Source organism: Podarcis muralis, chromosome 8, assembly GCF_964188315.1.
Source record: "Podarcis muralis chromosome 8, rPodMur119.hap1.1, whole genome shotgun sequence".
Classification (NCBI taxonomy): domain Eukaryota; kingdom Metazoa; phylum Chordata; class Lepidosauria; order Squamata; family Lacertidae; genus Podarcis; species Podarcis muralis.
The window spans coordinates 56,721,409-56,741,450 of NC_135662.1; the positions used below are offsets into that span (position 1 = coordinate 56,721,409).

A 20,042-nucleotide genomic window follows, 5' to 3' on the forward strand; every position below is an offset into this window, starting at 1 on the left:
TTAGTTATAATTTCAGGTGCCTTCAGTCTTAAATTGCTGGTTTAGTTAGATTTTACTTGCATCAGGGACCTTTGAGTATGGCACCAAAAATGTATTGATTTAATCTCATTCTTGAACACACTATTCTTAATTCCATCATTCCCCATTATTTCTGAGAAATTGACACTTGAATCAGGCTACAAGCGAGCATTTACTTGGCAATGTAAAACGATTCAAGCCACATAAGGGAAGATGGATTTTTGCCAGTGCACATTTTGGGCAGCAATTTTCCAAGATGAAAGTAGAGTTGTCTACTAGGATTATTACACAATAGATTTGTGTTTATGATATAGTCTGTTTTCTGCAGCAGGATTGACCAGCTGGTAGCCCACTGGATCTAGCCTCTGGCTGCCAGTGGCTCAGTCAATTGCCCAAGCACATAGAGTCAGTTTGTGCTGGTCATCCCTACTAGTTCATTTAATATGTAGCTAGTACATGAAGACTGAAAATTTTCCCCTTAAGTTTTTCTGCTGGTTGGTCCTTATATTGGAAAACTGATTTGCTAGAAAAACCTTGGCTGATACATTCTCTTCTAAGTTAAACAGGAGTCCAAAAATGGGTTCACCAGGAGTGAGTCTATGTACAGTGGTACCTCAGGCAAAGTACTTAATTCTTTCCGGAGGTCCGTTCTTAACCTGAAACTGTTCTTAACCTGAAACTGTTCTTAACCTGAAGCACCACTTTAGCTAATGGGGCCTCCTGCTGCCGTCGTGCCGCCGGAGCACGATTTCTGTTCTCATCCTGAAACAAAGTTCTTAACCTGACACACTATTTCTGGGTTAGCGGAGTCTGTAACCTGAAGCGTATGTAACCTGAAGCGTATGTAGCCTGAGGTACCACTGTATTAACAAAAGCACAAAGTGAGAGATGAGTGTGTTTGTCTTTGACCTTACCATGGGCTTCAGAGTGCTCAGGCTTCAAAGACATTCTTCTGCTTCAGAGTGCTTCAAAAGCCCAGTCCGAATGCAAGCACAATGCTCACAAGCTCTGAAAAAAAGGCAGTAAGCTCATGCCTATAGCGCCACTGGAGTTTGAAAGCAGTGACTTCAAGAAGTAGAGTCCCTCTGAAGGCAGTAGCTTCTCTATCACACTGCTCTTTAACTGGTGGGTTGTGACGTGATCCGAGGTGGGTCATAGCAGGAGCATTACCACCAAACAAATATAGGGCAAAAGATTAAGAAATGGGTCCCTAAATGCATGTTTGGGTTTAAAGTGGGTCCTGGGTCTGAAAGGGTTGAAGATGTGTGGTCTAGCACAACTGCAGGGACAGCACTTTGCCCCTCTCTCTTGGGTTGAAGGAAGAGCAGGAGAAGCCATATAGTTTTGCTGGCTACCAAGGCAAGTCAGACGTGAGAATCCTAAAATGTTAACTTTGTGAAGTTTAAAAAGGTTCAGGAAACTCAAGAAAAACTTTGCATACACATGCCTTTGGCTCTTGCACTGTGTCTATAGGAATCTTCCTGTTTCTTTCCCTGTGCCCTACTAGAGTTAAGAACGTTGTTGTGAGACATTTCAAAAGCAACGCTTCCATAGTTTATGTCCATTTCCATTTTAATGGGATCTAAAACATCTGTCATGTTTTTGTTTCTTTTGCATTTTTAAGGTTCATGTTTTATCCGAACTGATCAGCTAGATGGTGAAACAGACTGGAAACTAAAAGTTGCTGTTAGTTGCACACAGAGATTGCCAGCTTTAGGGGTAAGCATTGTAGTTATACATTTCACTTCTTTCACTGTGCCTTCTGCAGATACATGTTATGAAGAAGTTGTGTTTAAAATTTCCAGATCAAAAAATTGTATGTGCATAACACTGACTTTCCGTAAACAGTAAGTATATATCAAATCAGAAGACACTAAAGTTGGAGTAGCAGCATTTACTGGAGACCCACTAATTATATTCTCTGTTACTGTATGCCCGGGTAATTAAATTTAAAGTGCTGCTTAAGGAAATATGACAAGAATTATTGTTTTAATATTGTCAGTGTATTGAACATGCTTACAGTATTTATTGAAAGGTGGTCTTTCAAAGAGAAAATGTAGAATTGGTATATACAAGCTGTTGTTTTCTAATGGTTTGCTTGCTTGTATTTTTTTGTTTTTATAAATAGTGGCTGTTCATAATTATGGTTGTAAGGCACCTCAAGCATGGAATGAGTAGAATATAAATATTTTAATTTCAAACTGTACAAGTTGTTACATGTTATCCTAGGGATATCTGATTTGTTTCTCAGGCAGCATGGCTGATTTTGAAATTGGAAGAAGTTTCAAAAGCAGTTCTTAAGGTGAAATGAGGAATGAGTTCAAAGGGAAAAACCTAAAATCCCACTAGACATGTGCAAGCCTAAGACAACAATTTGGATTTTAGCTACAGTGTGTGTTGGTCCTGAAATACAGAATATGTACCATAAAGCTGGAAACATCTGGCTAAATGAAAGTAGGGACTTCAGTGGCTATTTCCAGCTAGTTGTGACATTAGTCTCACAGAAAAAAATTCAAGCATTCTTATTTACCTTCTGTGAATTCACACCTATAGTCACCCAGGTGTGCCTTCAAACAAGATAAACTATGGTCTGCTCTATTCACCTGTGTGATGAAATCCACAGTTGAAATTAACAAATTAGATTAAGGCTGAAATTATAAGCACACTCACTAAGAAGTAAGTTACATTGAAAACAGTGAGTCTCTCTTTTTAATAAAATATGCATCAGTTTGTGCTGAAAATACAGTTTAATTTTTTTAAAAAAAGTTTGATTTATTTGCTACTTTCAGTTTCTGCTTTTTATTTAGTGTGAAAGAATAGTATTGCCGCTTAACCCAGTAAATAGTAAATGCATTTCTGAGGTTTATTTCTGAAATAAAACCAGTAATGGTCAGCTATAGTGATGCTGCTGTTTGTTTGAGACTCATATTTGTTTGAAATATATGCAGTAGCTTGAATCTGAAGGATTTTTGTTTTCCAGATAGCTACCCTTTCTGGAGTTACTGCTATTGCATAAACTATGGGAGCCATGTTTACAGCATTCATTTGGTAGGGTTAATTTACATAATCAGGTATATGTGAGTACAGCCATGCTGCAAATATAGTAGCTGCAAATACCTCAGAGACAATTTGTTGTGGGAATTGCAAAAATTTGTTAAATGCCTTAGAGGGTAATTTGTGTGGGAGAATGGAATAATGGCAGAGAGTGAACCCCCCCCCTCTGTTTTGCACATCACATTGTGTCTGTGACTGAGAGAGATGCTGCAGTCCTGAACAGCATCTATGGTACCAAATAACTGAGTCAGGAGAAGGGCAGATGAGTTGGTTTTCTTAAAACAAAGATACTTAAAGCTCTCAAATTGTGTATTTCTAACTAAACCCTATTATATGAAATGCTTCAAAATCCTTGCAGTTTAATAGTTGCCACCAAAGTTCATGTGAGTCATATATATTTAATAATGTATAACCCCCAGTGCTCACGCACACACACAAATTGTGATTGTATGATTCTATGGTTAGCATGTAAGCAAATGAATTGCATTTTGCTGAGGATGGGCTGATTCAGTTTTACAGTAATTCTTGAATGCCACCTGCTGGGCTGCTTCTAAAATGGCCGAGGAGATGCTTCATAATTTCACCTCTGCTACAGTCCACACTCGCTGCAGTCATTGCAGCTTTGCCTGTTTAAGATCTCATCCTACTGCCACTTCCTCCTGCTGTCCACAGAACATAAAATATTCAGGCATTAGAGAAATCAGTAATTCTGTAAAAGTTTTTGCAAGGCATTTTTTAATCTTTCACCCTCTATGTAGGATTGATGAGAGACAGTAGCAGTTGCTGCCTACTGTCTCCTAGCTTCATCCACGGAAATAGCAAGCAAAAGTATAGATGTCCGAGAGCTTTTTGAGTACACATGTCCTCCTATATACAAGATAAATCTTATTTAATTCTGTGCCTCAACAACTCCAGTGACCTAGTCCTTAGGGAAGCACTTGACTAACCAATTCCAAATGCTTACACATGATTCTGAGAACAGAGAGTGCCCCCACCCCTTAATGGAGAAGTGATCAAAATTAGGAAGTGGGTTTTCCAAGTCAGAAAGCTTAACTTTCAGGAAATGTTTAACCCTCAGCAACAGGGTTTAATTTGGACTCCAGTACATTCTTAATGCCACTAACAAGGATTCAGCCCTGACCTCTGGGATAACATATGAGGTTACTAATATAGAGAACATAAATCTTTTAAAAGTCAAGCTTTCGTTGAATAAATGGGTTAAACAAGACTAGTTCTAAGTAGTCACAATTCATGTAAAAAAAAGGATACAGCTACATGCGCCCTAAAAGTATTGGGAAATTGCACTCCTTTTAATATTTAAAGTAGTAGTTAAAGGAAAAGAAACAGAGCATGCATAGATGTAGACTAAGCAATATAGTCATGTAGTTAACATACACTGTCCATAACTGTCACTCATTTTGATTTCTGTAGTTATCCGATGTAAAGGATTGTATCTTGTGTTGTCATGGGCTGTCAGTTCCATCATCAATGTAGGACTGTAACCTTATCCACAGTGACACCCAGAATAAATAAACCGGTAAACCTTTAGAGCTTTCTTAAAGAACAGATGACACCACCAAAGATGATCAGTACAGATTTTGTTGTCTTCCAAAACCACTTAATGTGATCAGAGAATTAAAATTTCAACAAGTCATTTAATGATGGCTGAGCTGTAAGAACTGTAACACCCAGGTTAGGTTTCTTGGTTTCATAGTCATATGTGGGATAGTGTCTTTCTGCACTGTGCATATTCTAGGATATTCTTCTCTGGCTTAAATGATCACGGAAATTTATTAGCAGCAATGAGGTCACTGTAATTTTCAATAAATGGTGACTTGCTGATTTATATCAAAAGATCCATACAGCAGTAAACAATACCATTTACATTTAATTAGTTTTATTGAACCAGAGGCAATTTTATTTGTAATGAACTGCATGTTATGATTAAGGATGTATTTTAATGATCTTTAAGTAAGGTGAACAAATGTTGCCCTTGACCTAATAGAGGAGGTTTTTCTACATTATTGATAACTCTAGAGTGATTTCTAAATTATTATTGTGAACTGTAGAGGAAAACATTGTCATTATTGTGCCATCATTTAGTTCTTTCATGACTTATGCAAACAATTAGATGCATCCTTGCAAAATGCTTCCCTGTAAGTTAGACGGAGATGTTCAGCTAAACAACCTCTCTCTCATAATTGTTTAAATCTTATATTTCCATGATACAATGTGTTGTAAGTCCCCTTACTTTTAACTTACATTTGCAGATTCAAATGGTCTTAATTTTCTCTTGTCTAAAAAACATAAGTGACAGTGTATGAGAATCAATAAGTTTAGAAACATTATTGTTTTAGTCTTAGTTTTAAAATAAATTGCATGGTGGCAGAGGTATAGAATCAACAATAAACATTTACTCTCTCTAATTTTGAAGTTTGTCATGGAGGCTTTGGGTATATCATTTTTTCATGATATATAACTAGCTCTTTCCTTGCTTTTGACAATTTAGATGTGATGGCTATGCTGTTTCAAGGAAAACGGCAAATGTTAAAGTGATCTCGTTTGTTCACAGCTTAACCATTTCTGCAAAGCATGAGAGTATGTAAAGTAAAAAAAAAAAACTTTCGTGCTTGGCTCACTTCATTAATAGTTTTTATTGTATTACAAGTATGTGTGTGGTATTAGTTTTCTGCTGTACTGAGACTCTTATTTTTCTGTGCACAATAAAGCACATAATAGCCTGGATTATCTAAATTGTAGGTGATAACAGATTGAGAAGAACTGAATGATGAAGATATAGGACACCACATGTGTATTAGTTTCATATGAATTATTTCTCAAGAGGCTGATGAAAACTAACTTAGAAGAACAAAAATGCACTGAATGGAAGTTTGTGTGAAAGCTTACAATAAATGGTTGATGATTTAGCATAAAAACAGATGATTTGTAATGGAAGATGTTGAAATCTGATTTGCTCTCTTAAAATATGAATAAAATATATGAGCAAGCATAAATAATTCAGCAGAATGTGAAGAAGAAGCTATGGTTAGAGTTGCATTCTTTTAAAACTAAATGGAAACATCCTGATAAATTTACTTGTTGATTATGTTAGGAACTTTTGCTTGCTTTTCTTTAAAAATGTATATAGAGAACTATATTTAATAGTCATAATCACATTTTAATCTAACAGTTATGCCTGATAGAAAATATGTGTGTTTACAAGTGCTTAGTTTTTACTGCTGAGACTTTTCAAATAACCACATGTACACTTGATCCAAACATCCCTGAGCATAGCTATGCTTTTTCAACTCACACAGCTAAAAGGATGATGGGGAGGCAGGAACTGTCTGCACTTGAGGCCCCCCAACTACGAAAGGGGTGTTTTCATGCTCACAAACACAACATAAGGCTATGCACCTTACATTTCAATTGTTGCGCTTTGGATCAGCGCTCTATTTTTTTTATTATGAAGATTAATCATGTGCAGTGGGGATTTCTATGCATTGAAACTGGTTCCTATGTTCAAATTACTACTTGCCTGGACCAAAGGATGCAGTCAGTGGCCATTTACTGTGGTGGACATACAGCCACTTGGAAAGTGAAACATTCTCCATATTGTTTGCTTATGCAATGAGGAGAAATTTGAATACATCCTTTTAAATACAATTTTACTGGTTTTTCAACAAAGTGAATACAAAACTATATTCCCCCATACATATACTCCTTGCCCATTTCTCCCTGTGAAACAAAGTGTTACAGGAAAACATGTCAGAGTTGTAGTTGTGATTCCAGTGGGTGCCATTGTATGTGATGTTAGTTGAATACATTAATCTGAGTAGATTGGTTTCTGGGTTTTTTAAAAAAAGGGGGGGTATTTGGCAATAATAGACAGTAATGAAATATACTGATATACAAATTCACAACAGCATCTCCCACAAATAATTATAACATCAAAGTTCATAATATAAGAACTACTGTTCCTGAGATACACACCTCAGTGTGGAAATGTTCAAGATCCCTAGATGACACTGAGGATATATAACTGAATAACCACAGAAATTACAAAGGTGGATAAGATCACCATATGGCCAGGGAAAATTCCATAAACAACATATGCACCAAGGGAAACCAGGAAGTGAGAAACTACTGTGAGCCAGTGGAATCTGAGTCTCATTTTGTAAACATTTTGTATATGGGTGCGAGAATGTATTATTATTTTACTCTATATTGTACAGGTATTCAAAACAAATGCCTGTATAAATTGCTGCTTTCCTCTATAAAACAGTGACTTGCAGGTATTTTGAAGAGGAAAAATATGCATATTATATCTCTAGTGGCATTTTATTTCTTGTACTTGAGTTTAGAAAGCAGAAGCAAACTAGACTATGTATATGCATCAGTTAGTATTTCCAGATTGTCATTTACCTTTTGATCTCCATCTGAAAATTTTTTTTTTAAAAAGGTTGATAGGGATTAAGGTCTAGGCATGTGCTGTTAAACACTTTTTAATATACCTTTATCTGTGAGCAATTAATTAAGTATTGGTTTTAGCCCAAGAAAAAAATAAATGGCCAACAAATAATCATTTCCCAGTGCATAATCTCAAGTAATGTCTAGTACACAGAGAGGGAAATTTTTTGCTATAAATTGTAATGTTGTGGTATGTTGCTTCTGCGCATGTACAGTGAGATGGAGAGGGAAGAGAGCAACAGGGCAGTACTGATCCCTATAAGATAGCTATGGGGAAGAATATTGAATTATCTCTCTGTCCTTCAACTGATATGATTCTCTTTGAGCTAGTGAATACATCCATTAACGGAAGTGGGATTCTCTGTCTGCAGTGCTGCAATCTCCTCTCAAGGCTTGAGGGACCCTTTGTTGTAGTCTCCCTGTTCCACTGACATATGCCTCTTCAAAAGCCCTTCCATCTCCTGAGAGATGCCATTGGATATAACCAATTACATACATAATTTTATTTGTATGCCGCCTTTCCACAGTTCAATCCATGCTCAAGGTGGCTTACGGCATGGAAAAAATACATAGCTACAACATAACAAATGTAGTCATTACTACATTAAACATCAAAAAATACAAAGACATACTGAATAATTTACACATAAATCACAACAAAATCTAAAATAAATATACAAAAAACCCAACAGCTCTCCAACATCTGTAATAATACCCAAATCCCAATTAACCAATTAGCCTTATTGCTGAAGGTATTAGTGGCATTTTGATACATGGATATTTCAAAATTATCTGTTCTAGGATCTTTTTTCAATCAATGCATATGTTTATGCTCAGAAGCCACAAATGGATATTCACAGCTTTGAAGGTACCTTTACACGGGTAAGTAATAATTATTACTATATCACTTTGTCCCAAGTATGTAATATATTAAAAGAAAATGATATTTAATGCAAGTCAGCTCTGAAATTCTTGTACTGTATTTTACTAAGTGTTTTCAAGAAAGATAATGACTAGTTAAGGTGCTATTCCACACTTCTCAGAAGAAATTTAGCAACCATAGAGATGAGGGTTATGCAATGTACCACCTAGAAATCAACACAGAGTGACATTTGCAAGTCCAGAGTTGCTTAGAACTTTATATGTAAGCAAAAAGATCTTAAAATTGGCTTAGTGTCTAATAGGCAGTCTGCTAAGGTGGCTAATAGGCACTGCTAAGATATCTTAGCAGGGATGTGATATGGATCCAGTGAAAAAAACCACTCATCACAGCATTCTCCAAATTCGGGTCTAAACATGAGTTCACAGTGGCCAAGCTATTTCTGTCCAGGAAAAGGAACAATTACTGAATTTATATCCTGCCCTTCCTACCAAAGGAGCCCAGGGCAGGAAGTTGACATACCATCCAAAGCTGCTGATAGGCACCCTTTACTGCAGAGGTCCTCCATTGACAAAGATGGCTCCAAAAGCACTCCTAAACATCCTCAAAGGGCGCGGGTGGCACTGTGGCCTAAACCACTGACCCTTTGGGGCTTGCTGATCGGAAGGTCGGCAGTTCAGTGCAAGTAGATAAATAGGTACTGCTGTGGTGGGAAGGTAAACACAGTTTCTGTGTGCTCTGGCACTTGTCACAGTTCTCTATGAGCCAAAAGTGGTTTAGTCATGCAGGTCACATGATCCGGGAAGCTGTCTGTGGACAAACGCCGGCTCCCTCGGCCTGAAGCGAGATGAGCGCCACACCCCATAGTTGCCTTTGACTGGACTTAACCTTTCTAGGCGTCCTTTACCTTTACTTTACTTTACCCTAAACTACTGACTAATGTCCCATTACCTCTGTGTCATTCTGGGACTTTGGCCCAAGTGAGCATGGGTGCTGTTGCTCCAGGCTCTATTTCGAGTTTTTCGCAAGGCATACATGTATTGGTTTAGTGCATTTGCTGAGCGGAGTTGCAGGTACTGGGACAGGTAATCCATGGGTGGAGATGAGAGAAGACTGAAGGAGGAGATTTTTGTTGAGCATTATTCCCATTGCTCTCTGCCCTCCATGCAAGTGGTGGGGTTTTCTGCCACTATGGACCCCTTTTTAGTAAGGAGAATATATATTGATTCATTCAAACCCCTCCCTGCCAACAGATGTGGTGGTTTGGATTGTTCTGTCCATCCCAGTAAAATTCACTTGGTTCACATCAGTGAGACAAAATAGTTGTAAGTTAACCACTTAATTAAATTCTAGATGCAATATGTAATTCTAAACAAGTTTGTATATTTTATAATTTTCTCACAATTTTATCTGACATTTATTACCATATAAAAATCCTAATGATCTTTAAATGCTAGTCCATTATGAATGTGTGCGTATACAATATTGTTAGAGGCAATATTTTCCCATACATGCATGTATGTATGATTATACAGTATTATTGAAAAATAGTTTTACAAGTTGGCTTTGTTTTTAACAGGAAGACAGTGACCCAACAGTTCATGAAAGCCTAAGCATAGAAAATACATTATGGGCAAGCACAGTTGTTGCCTCAGGTAAACAATGCATGCTTTATTGATGTGGAGAGAGAGTGGGAGAGACAACTGGAAAGCAGGGGAAAATAGGCATTTAGACTTTATGCTATTTCACATATGAAATTATGTGTGTGGTGACCTGGAATGCAATGCACATGTAAGTGAGTGGGGTGGGCACTGTATAGCCTAGTGGAGAGTTCAAAAATTCTTACCTGAAGTCACTCCATACTATTAACTACCCTCAAATGGCTGTTACGTTAGATACACAAGGGTACTCAAATGATCAGACAGGGGTGGGGAGAGAGTTTACATTGGCAGATAAAATATGTGAGTGAGCCCACAATATTTTATTTTAGTAGTTTTCTACATCAACAATACTAAGAGGAAAGTTTGTATTTTTATGATAGCTGCATGAATAATTATATTACCATTTTTTAACATTTTATTTCCCAAATGATAAAGTTTTCCTATAAACAGTTTTCTTTGCTTTATTTATTGCAGGAACAGTAATTGGTGTTGTTATTTATACTGGAAAGGAGACTCGGAGTGTAATGAACACCTCCAATCCAAAGAATAAGGTAGGCTGGTTTGATTAGAAAGAGTGCTGGACTAAATGCCTTTAAAATTCTGAACACCTTTACCTTTCCTATGTATTTGTTTTTCATGCTAAAGAGAGGATTAAATTCATATATTAGGATTCTCCACCAATTCAGCCAGTACAACTGATTACTTGTCCTAAATTTTGCTTATTGTATTTATTTCTATTGAAAATAGTTTCCCATCTGTGCTTTACAGTACTGTACTAGATTAGCTTTTCTGGCAATGGAACATGCTTCCATTTCATCATTTTGGTGTTTCATTGGTCAGTTTTTAAATTACTTCTTGTTACTCATAATTATTTTGGGCAGTGCATAAAGGTGGCATGCTTAAAACCTGGGGAATGTATATTATTATGTGTGTGGTGAAAATTCATATAAAGGGTGATCTCCAGCTAAGACTTACTCAGTGTACACTCACTGAAATTAATGGTCTTAATTTCATTGGCTTCAATGGGTCTGGCATTGAGTGTGATTAACATTGGATTTCATCCAAATGGTATTCTGTTATGGCCTTTATTGCAGTGTATCTCAAGTTGGAGTGGGTCTCTTAAGGGGGACATAGGACATCACGAGTCAGTGACTTACTAGCATAAAATAAACAAGCCTTGCAGGACTCAGTTGAGTTGTGGACCCATTAGAAGTAGTGAGGAGAGGTGTAAGGCCCAAACAGTGGAGAAGAAGCATTGCTGAGGTTATAAGATGCTGTTCAGTTATGATTAGTGTGGTGCTTAATTTTTTTGAGGTTAGCTTCTGTGTTTAAAATTGTTGTTTCGGGGAAACATTTTGAGCATCCGTGAAATACACCTGCTCGTAGAGCGAGTTTTCTCAGTCTGCTAATGCGTCATTAGCTCCCTCCCGCCAATTTTTTTGTTTTTAATTGAGAAGATTTCTTTCTGAATTCAGCTCATTGATGATTACACAGGTTTTGGTATTCTAGATAGTGGTATTTTGTCAGTTCTAGGCCTTTGAGGGATAATAAATTATCAGTGCTAAGCCCACGACTAGAATCTAATCCTATTTCAGTCTGGCTTATTGCTTGTGTTTAGCACTGAAACTGACTTGCCCCTCTTTGGTAAACCTAAGTGAGTGCAAACTGTTGTTTCCTCCTAGACCTCTTAGCTCTTTAATACCATTAATTTTTCTGGTGTCCAAGACCCTACTAATTTTGGTGTTAATAAAAAAAGGATAAAAAGTTAAAATGGGTGCAGTGCTGGGCTAGGAGGTACAAATTGCCCCTTATTCGATTATCAGATCAGTAACCTTGTTTAGCGCATCTGCTAAAGGAGTGTGTGGGGCTGTTTTGGTGTTCACATGTGGATTTGTAGGATGGCCACACCCACTGCTGGCATGCAGTCCCCAGAGGATTGACCAAGGGTGAATACACCTCTCAGGCCAAAATATGTCATCCATCCCTGTATTAAAGTCCTAAATGTCTTGGAGCCAGGGTACCAAAAATACCACGTTATCCTGCATCAACCTGCCTGTCGTGTTAAGATCTGCTTTTCAGATTCATTAATTCATTCATTCTTTCATAATTAATTGATTAATTATTTTTGTATCCTGCCTGGTTGGAGGAGGGAAATTACAGTCAAAACTATGCAGATAGCTGCTAATCCCAGGTAATAATCTTTCTAAGGACCATTAAAAAGACATTTCAGCTATCATGAGCTGAAACTTGAGATTGCCTTTTATAAATTGAACCTTTATTTCGTAGGAAGATAGTTATATCAAAAGAAGGAAGGAATGAAGGGGAACAAAACCCTTGGTCTTAAAAAATCAATTGTGACAGGTTGCCATTTTCATGCCATTCATAATAATAAGTTACTTAAGAGTCAGAACATAAAGAAGGAAATGATAATACAAATTGCCTAGGGTAGTTATTGCAATCCCTTGAGTGTATTGATTTGTGTTTCTAATAAAAAGATGCTTTTAAATGTGTCATTGACAAAAAGACAGGTGATATGTGCCATTATGTGAATTAGAGTGCCCTATTATTATTTTAATCTGTGTAACTGCATTTTAAAATAGCACAAAACACAATCAGCACATCTATGGTGTGCACAATTATTTTCCCTCTGATGCATTGATGTGAAATTAAAACTTCTTCCAGAAACAATAAATTCTAGGTCAAAAGTAATTCATTTTTCAAGTCTTCTCACACATTGAAGTGGATAAACAATAGGATAATCTATAACCAAAAGGCATTATCTGTTATACCATGCAATTTTATCAATAGCTGACTCTTTGGGATCTGTAACATTCTGCACTAAATCCTTATTTATAATTGTGCTTTCATAAAAGAAATCTGCATGGTGAAGAGAATAAGAAAGCTAGGGTCGTATGGGTTAAAAAGGGTTGTTGCTTTGTAATTTAACAGCTATTCTAAAAATAATTTTCAAGTGTTGCTACAGAGTGCCATCAAGAAAGGATTAAATGGAACAAACAAACAAGTAAATTAGTAGCACATAGACAAGTTGTGATGCAGCTTTTAGGATTATGACAACACACGCCCCGCCTTCATTTACATAATCAGCATACTTTGATATTACATCTGTTAACAATTAAAAGTTGTGTTTCTTCAGCTGAAATGTGAACATAAATAAACTTATAATTTCAGGCAGCAGTAAAGAGGCAAAATGTTAAATGCTGAAAAAACAATCATAATTAGAACAGCTGGGATGCATCATAGTTTTAGGGGGAAAGTTTAAACCAGTTCTTAAAAATGTGTGGTTTTCTCTTTCATCATAGGAAAAAAACAGGTAACATCAAGCTTTCACTGGGTATGTATACAGTGGTACCTCGGGTTAGGAACTTAATTCGTTCTGGAGGTCTGTTCTTAACCTGAAACTGTTCTTAACCTGAAGCACCACTTTAGCTAATGGGGCCTCCTGCTGCCGCTGTGCCGCCGCTGCACGATTTCTGTTCTCATCCTGAAGGAAAGTTCTTAACCCGAGGTAATGTTTTTGGGTTAACGGAGTCTGTAGCCTGAAGCGTATGTAACCTGAAGCATATGTAACCCGAGGTACCACTGTATATAAAACGTATAAAGCAGTATAATTATTTAATTCATTCTCGCTTCATTTCTGTAGTTTCTTATTGTGAAAACTCCACCATCCAGGTAGAAGTCTTTCATTTCTTGTTTTCTTCTTTCACTTTGAAGGGAGAGAAATGATGTCCCCAAATGAGAATGCACAAAAGTTGTCCCTCTTGTGACGCTGGGATTGGACTCCCCATCTTCAGGGGGATGAGGCCAGGGATTTGGCATATAACAGGGATGTACATACTAAACGAGAAGCAAAAGGAGCCCAATTGTGCTGCTACCTCTCCAGCCTAAGGAAGTCACATCGGCCTGCTCTGACTTCTGCTCAGAAGCCCTAGTGGATCCATAGGGAGGAATTCAAAGTCACACTACATTAAATATTTTGATCAGCACAAGCTATTCAGTTTGCCAGATGGAACTATTCTCCTTCTTCCCCTGTGTACTGCTTCAGGGTTCTCTCAACCTCCACGAGGTAGTTTCGAGGGGAAGTCCTTGCACTGGGCTTCTGCTGATGGGATTTGTTAGGTGAGTCCTACCCATAGTGTCTGTCGGAGACTGCCATGCCATCTGAGTCAACGACTCCTAAAGTGGGCTGTGCGCCTATAATTGAAAGGGCTCCTCTCATGGAAGGTGAAGCTGGGTGCTGCACCTCCTATCTAAGTCTAAAACAGCATTTAGGTTCTGTACTACAGCTCTTTCCTCCCATGCCTCAGTTATGGAGTATTCAGCCTGAGCTCTGCAAGGAGCTGTCCAGGATGCTGTAGAGTCTTGCCTGACCTCCATAGAGCTGAAGCCATCACTCAGAAAAATAATTGGTAAAACAGAGATTATTGGTGTGCATAGTATCTCTCAGTTACTGTTCAATATAACCAGTATCAAATAACCACTATACGTTACATGCAATATTGAAGATTATGGAATTGATCTAATTAGTATCTTACAAATTTTGTTAGGTCCCTACTTAGCAATACTTCTGCAAGCTCTCTGCTCATGTGAGAGCTGCTGATGGTGAGGAGGCAACAGTAGAAAATTGTCTTGTGCATGCAGACTTGGGTGGGGAAGATGTAATTCATGTTTTAATGAGTTCCTTAGTAAATTCTGAAAACTCAACGAAGGTATTCATGGGTGTCGTTGAAAATGAATGGTTCTGTCTCTCCTGGTAGTTATTATGAGTGAATAGTTTTATCTTAAGGCACAGAGATTTACATCTGGGACTATTGTCAGATGGTTGTTTAGCAGTTTTCATAGAATAATAAAATCATAGAATTGTAGAGTTGAAGGGACCACAAGGGTCATCTAGTCTGTCCCTCTGCATTGTAGGAATCTTTTGCCCAATGTGTGGCTCAAGTCCATGACCCTGCTATTATGAGTCTCATGATGTACTGAGCTATCCCAGCTCTGATTTGTTTCATCAAGAAGGAATAGTATATGAAATCAGAATCTGTGTTCAGTGGAATTCATTTACCTCTTTTATATCTAAATTATTTCTTTTAGCTTTTTGTTCTTTTGCCTAATTTTGGAGTCATGAGTTGTTTTTCTTATTTTCATTATTATATATCTTATCTTTGTAAGCAAAAGTGTGCTTTAGAAGTGCTGATCAAGAGAATAAATGTGGGGAAAGTGAGTTGCAGTTTCCTATTATAAATTATTGGTAAAGTTTTAGGATCTGTTAATAACCAAATCCAGTAATTGAAAGTTGCCATTTTAAGTTTGCAATATAAATTGGAATTGCTTCAGAAAATGGTACCCAAACTGACAACATGTTTGAAGAATTGTTCCATACATGTTCCTTTTCAGCCCTGTTTACTTAGTCCCTCAAACTTATTTCCAGCCTGTTGCATGTGTATGGAAAAAGTTAACTTTAGAAAGCTGTGTTTAATAGTTGATTAATCGTGCAGGATTTACATTCTCCTTATATTTCCTGTAGCTTCCTATAGCTTCCTCAAAGTGTTCATTCTTGAGTCCTATAAGTTTGGAATAAGTAGTATGCACCTATATTTTTCTAAACCCATATAGCCAGTTAACAGGGGCCAGAAACATCTTCTCTTATTATTGTGGTGTGAACTGTGACTGTAGTGAGTTATTCTGAATCTGTGTCCCCTAATCACTGGGCAGAGCTTATTTAAAATGTCTATGTTACGGTATGGAAAAATCAAAGAAAAAATTCCATAGCACGTTTCAAGTGTAAAACCATCTAAATAAATAATGATTTCATATATAAGTATGCCGTTGCTCAATTCTGTACTCATACCTGTGTAAACAAGAAGTGTATGGATATCGTATAATTTAGAAAAGGATTTATTTTGTTTTCGTATTTTAATCACCCAGGCAACAATTTTTCTTAACTTTAAGTCAATGCTTCGTGATTTATTGCACCAATTATAAAAATTGTTTTGTAGCCTAAGGATGTAGACATTGTCGGGAAAATGCAAGGCAAAGAGGAGAATTTTCTAATGAATCCATTTAATATGCTTTTAATTCAAATGATATGAACATAAGTTTTTGCAAGGTTTCAGTATCAGTCTAAAATGATATATTTGGTTTTAAATTTTAGATTAATGTAGATATGGCAACATCAGCATTATTATAGGGTGATGGCTGTGTGGATAAGATCTCATTTGTAGTCTAATCAGCTTATTATGGGGCGTTATTCCAGTCTTTAAAATGGCATTGAATTGTGCTCTTCATAATGCATGAATCAGTAATCAATCCTATTTGGATAGATATTTCTTAAAACTTAGTTCATTGGGTAAGATTGGAATCTGCCACAGCTAAAGGTCATATATAGCTGTTAATTAGCCTAAAGGGAAATTAACTGAATTAACTGAATAAGGTTGCCTCAGTCAAACAATTCTTCAACTGCAAGCCCTGTTTATTTCCCTGTGACATGTGCAGACACAGAGCTTTGATAATTGGGCTGTACGAAATATGTTACCCAATTTTTGTGTTTTGACTAGCATTTAGGCACATTCTTCTTCATGTAAAATGAATGGTTAATTCACAATTCTTGCCTGCTTAAACTTTGCAATAGTAGATCAAGAATATATTTGAGCTGGAAAGGTGTTCCTCAGTTTCATAGATTACACCACACAAGAGATACTTAAAAAATATTCATTTATGCTTCCTCTTCAACTTTCGCACCTTCTCTTGCATATATTAAATGCTGTCATTTTAGGCTACCTTGACATTCTGTCAGCTCCCGCAGTATGCAAGAGCCAGCTAATATTAACATTTTATTTTATGGTTGTGGGCACATGATGTAGTTGCAGTTTCTGAAGTGATTAAGGTAACTAGTATAGATATGTTTTAAAAAGTATAAGTAATGAATAATTTCCATGTCTGTAGGAGCTTTTATGTGAGCCAGGGATTCCCACACAGTGGGGTTGCTGTTGCCAGCCATTATGTCTCGTTTGCAGACCTAATAAAGCAACATAAAACATAATATTGAGATTCTGCTTTGACAAAAATAATACATGGCTTAACATAGCTATTCTGGAAAGAATTGTGTAAGCAAAAAAAAAAAAAAAAAAAGGCTTGCAATATGTGCTGGGAACTGAAGATCACCAGCCCATGTCTAATTTCAGGAGGAAGAATACCAGTTACTACTTTGTTAAATATCCTACTCCATAAAACTGCAGATCAGACTTCAGCAATGTGTGGTAGAAGCAGGAGGGCCCCTTCATATGACCTAAGTAATATTTCTGCATGATGTTCTCCAGGTGTTAGACATCAGTCTCAGCCAGCAAGACCAATGGTTGGAGATTATTTATTTATTATTATTTATTACATTTCTAGACTACCCTTCATCCGCGGATCATAGGAACAAAATACAAGTATACACCACACAAAAATACATAACATGTTGTTGTTGTTTAGTCGTTTAGTCATGTCCGACTCTTCGTGACCCCATGGACCAGAGCACGCCAGGCACTCCTGTCTTCCACTGCCTCCTGCAGTTTGGTCAAACTCATGTTGGTAGCTTTGAGAACACTGTCCAACCATCTGGTCCTCTGTCGTCCCCTTCTCCTTGCGCCCTCCATCTTTTCTGGTCCTTTCCAGGGAGTCTTCTCTTCTCATGAGGTGGCCAAAGTATTGGAGCCTCAGCTTCAGGATCTGTCCTTCCAGTGAGCACACAGGGCTGATTTCCTTAAGAATGGATAGATTTCAATTCTTTGGCGATCAGCCTTCTTTATGGTCTCACTTCCATACATCACTACTGGGAAAACCATAGCTTTTACTATACGGACCTTTGTTGGCAAGGTGATGTCTCTGCTTTTTAAGATGCTGTCTAGGTTTGTCATTGCTTTTCTCCCAAGAAGCAGGCGTCTTTTAATTTCGTGACTGCTGCCACCATCTGCAGTGATCATGGAACCCAAGAAAGTAAAATCTCTCACTGCCTCCATTTCTTCCCCTTCTATGTGCCAGGAGGTGATGGGACCAGTGGCCATGATCTTCGTTTTTTTGATATTGAGCTTCAAAAACAATACTCTCCCACATAGTTTAAAAGGCCACAGATTGTTTAATTAGCTAAAGGCCTGGAAGAAGCAGGATGTTTTTGCCTGGCACATAAAGATATGAAACAAGGGTGCGAGGCCAACTTTCCAGGGGAGAGAATTCCACAAGCAGGGAGCCACTGCAGAAAAGGCCCATTCTCATGTTGCCACCCTTTGGATGTCTCATGGGGGAGGCACAGAAAGAAGAGCCTCAAGTGATGATCTGAGGGTCTGGATTGGTTCATATTGGGCGAGATGCTCCTTGAGGTATTGCGGTCCTGAGACATTTAAAGCTTAAAAGGTCAAAACCAGCACTTTGAATTAGCCTCAGAAACATAATTGGCAGCCAGTGCAGTTGGGCCAAGGTTGGTTGCTGAATTCTGCATCAGCTGAAGTTTGTGAACCGTCTTCAGAGCCAGCCCCATGTAGAAAGCATTGCAGTAATCTAACCTAGAGGTTACCAGAGCATAGATGACAGCCATTGGGCTTTCCCTGTCCAGATAGAGGCGCAGCTGGTCCACCAGCCAAAGCTGATGGAAGGCACTCCGTGCCACTGAGACCACCTGAGCCTCAGGTGACAGCAATGGCTCCAGAAGTAAACCCAAGCTGCATACCCACTCTTTCAGAAGGAGTGCTACCGCAACCAGAGCAACCTCCCATCCAACCAGTCTGGGGAACCTCCAATTATCAGGCCCCCAGTCCTAATCAGGTTTGCGAGTAGTAGTTTCAAGAATATTGTTGACTTTTAGTGTTGCAGCTCATCCCTTGGGAACTAATTATCAGCTGAAATTAGCTGTCTCATGATGTTTAGGTACCTACTGAAGATGCTTTTAAGAGAGCATTCCTTGAGTCTCACATACATACATACATATGTGTGTGTGTGTGTGTTGTAGGAATTATTTTATTGATTTTAGAGGTTGTAGAAATGGTTTTAATTCTTTTTAAAATCTGTATTTTTATTTTATCTTCATTTTATCTTGTAAAATAAATAATAATAAACATCTGGAAGGCACCACATTGTTTACTCTTGATCTACTTTAATTAGAAGAAAAGGAGTTTGCATGCACATGTGAAACCACCTCTGCATGTTCAAGCTGAAATAAAATATTGTATTTGAAGATGAATTGCCATGTTGCCCCCCCGAAAGCAAAATCCTATAATAATTGTTGTAAAAGTATTGTAAAGAATCAATAATAAGTAAGCTTTATATGTTTAATAGTATAATCATTTGGCTGCCATGAGAGCTATTGTTGCACTGACAGGAAGATGAGAAAGATAATGTGCTACAAAGTATTGCAGGGGTTTAAAATAGTCTTTTAAAATATATTCATTTAAATTCCAGTCACTATCCCATTTTCCTATCATTGTCATACTTATTTTGAAAGTAATCCAAAGAAATATCTCATGTCTGAATCTGTAAAATACAACTGATGACTAAAAAACTAGTTTCAGATTGCATATTGTACAGATAATTTTAGTGACAGAAACTTTATTGAGTAACTTTTAAGTAAAGGATAAATTAATGGTTAAACCTTAAAGAGAAATGCAACACCTTCTTAAAAATAGTTTCTGTGTGTTCTTATAAATCAATTAAACAGGAGGAGGCTTTTGGTGAGGGCAAGTACTTTATCAAGGGTCATAATGAGGAGCAGAGCAATCCCCAAGGAGCAATCCATGCTTAATTTTCCTTTCAACAATAGGAGTAAGATACTGTTTTTTCCTGTTTTTTTCTTTTTCTAACTCCTACTAATGTGGGAAGGGAAAAGATGCCCCAGGGGAGAAATGCAGGGGAGAGGTGACACACCTGGACTGACTGGGCTGACAAAGCCATAGTAACATCTCTGACCAGCAGTG

The 20,042-nt window shown here is 37.6% G+C and overlaps 1 protein-coding gene across 8 annotated transcripts in view; it reads left to right on the plus strand.

Annotated features, from left to right (window-relative positions):
- ATP9B (ATPase phospholipid transporting 9B) overlaps window positions 1–20,042 on the plus strand; it is a 115,138-nt gene that overhangs the window by 43,137 nt on the left and 51,959 nt on the right. For all 8 annotated transcript variants that reach the window (XM_077933210.1, XM_077933211.1, XM_077933212.1 and 5 more), the window contains 4 exons: window positions 1,643–1,737; window positions 8,344–8,424; window positions 10,002–10,077; window positions 10,558–10,634. In XM_077933210.1, the coding sequence (XP_077789336.1) occupies window positions 1,643–1,737; window positions 8,344–8,424; window positions 10,002–10,077; window positions 10,558–10,634 (329 nt within the window). The remainder of the gene's footprint in view (window positions 1–1,642; window positions 1,738–8,343; window positions 8,425–10,001; window positions 10,078–10,557; window positions 10,635–20,042) is intronic.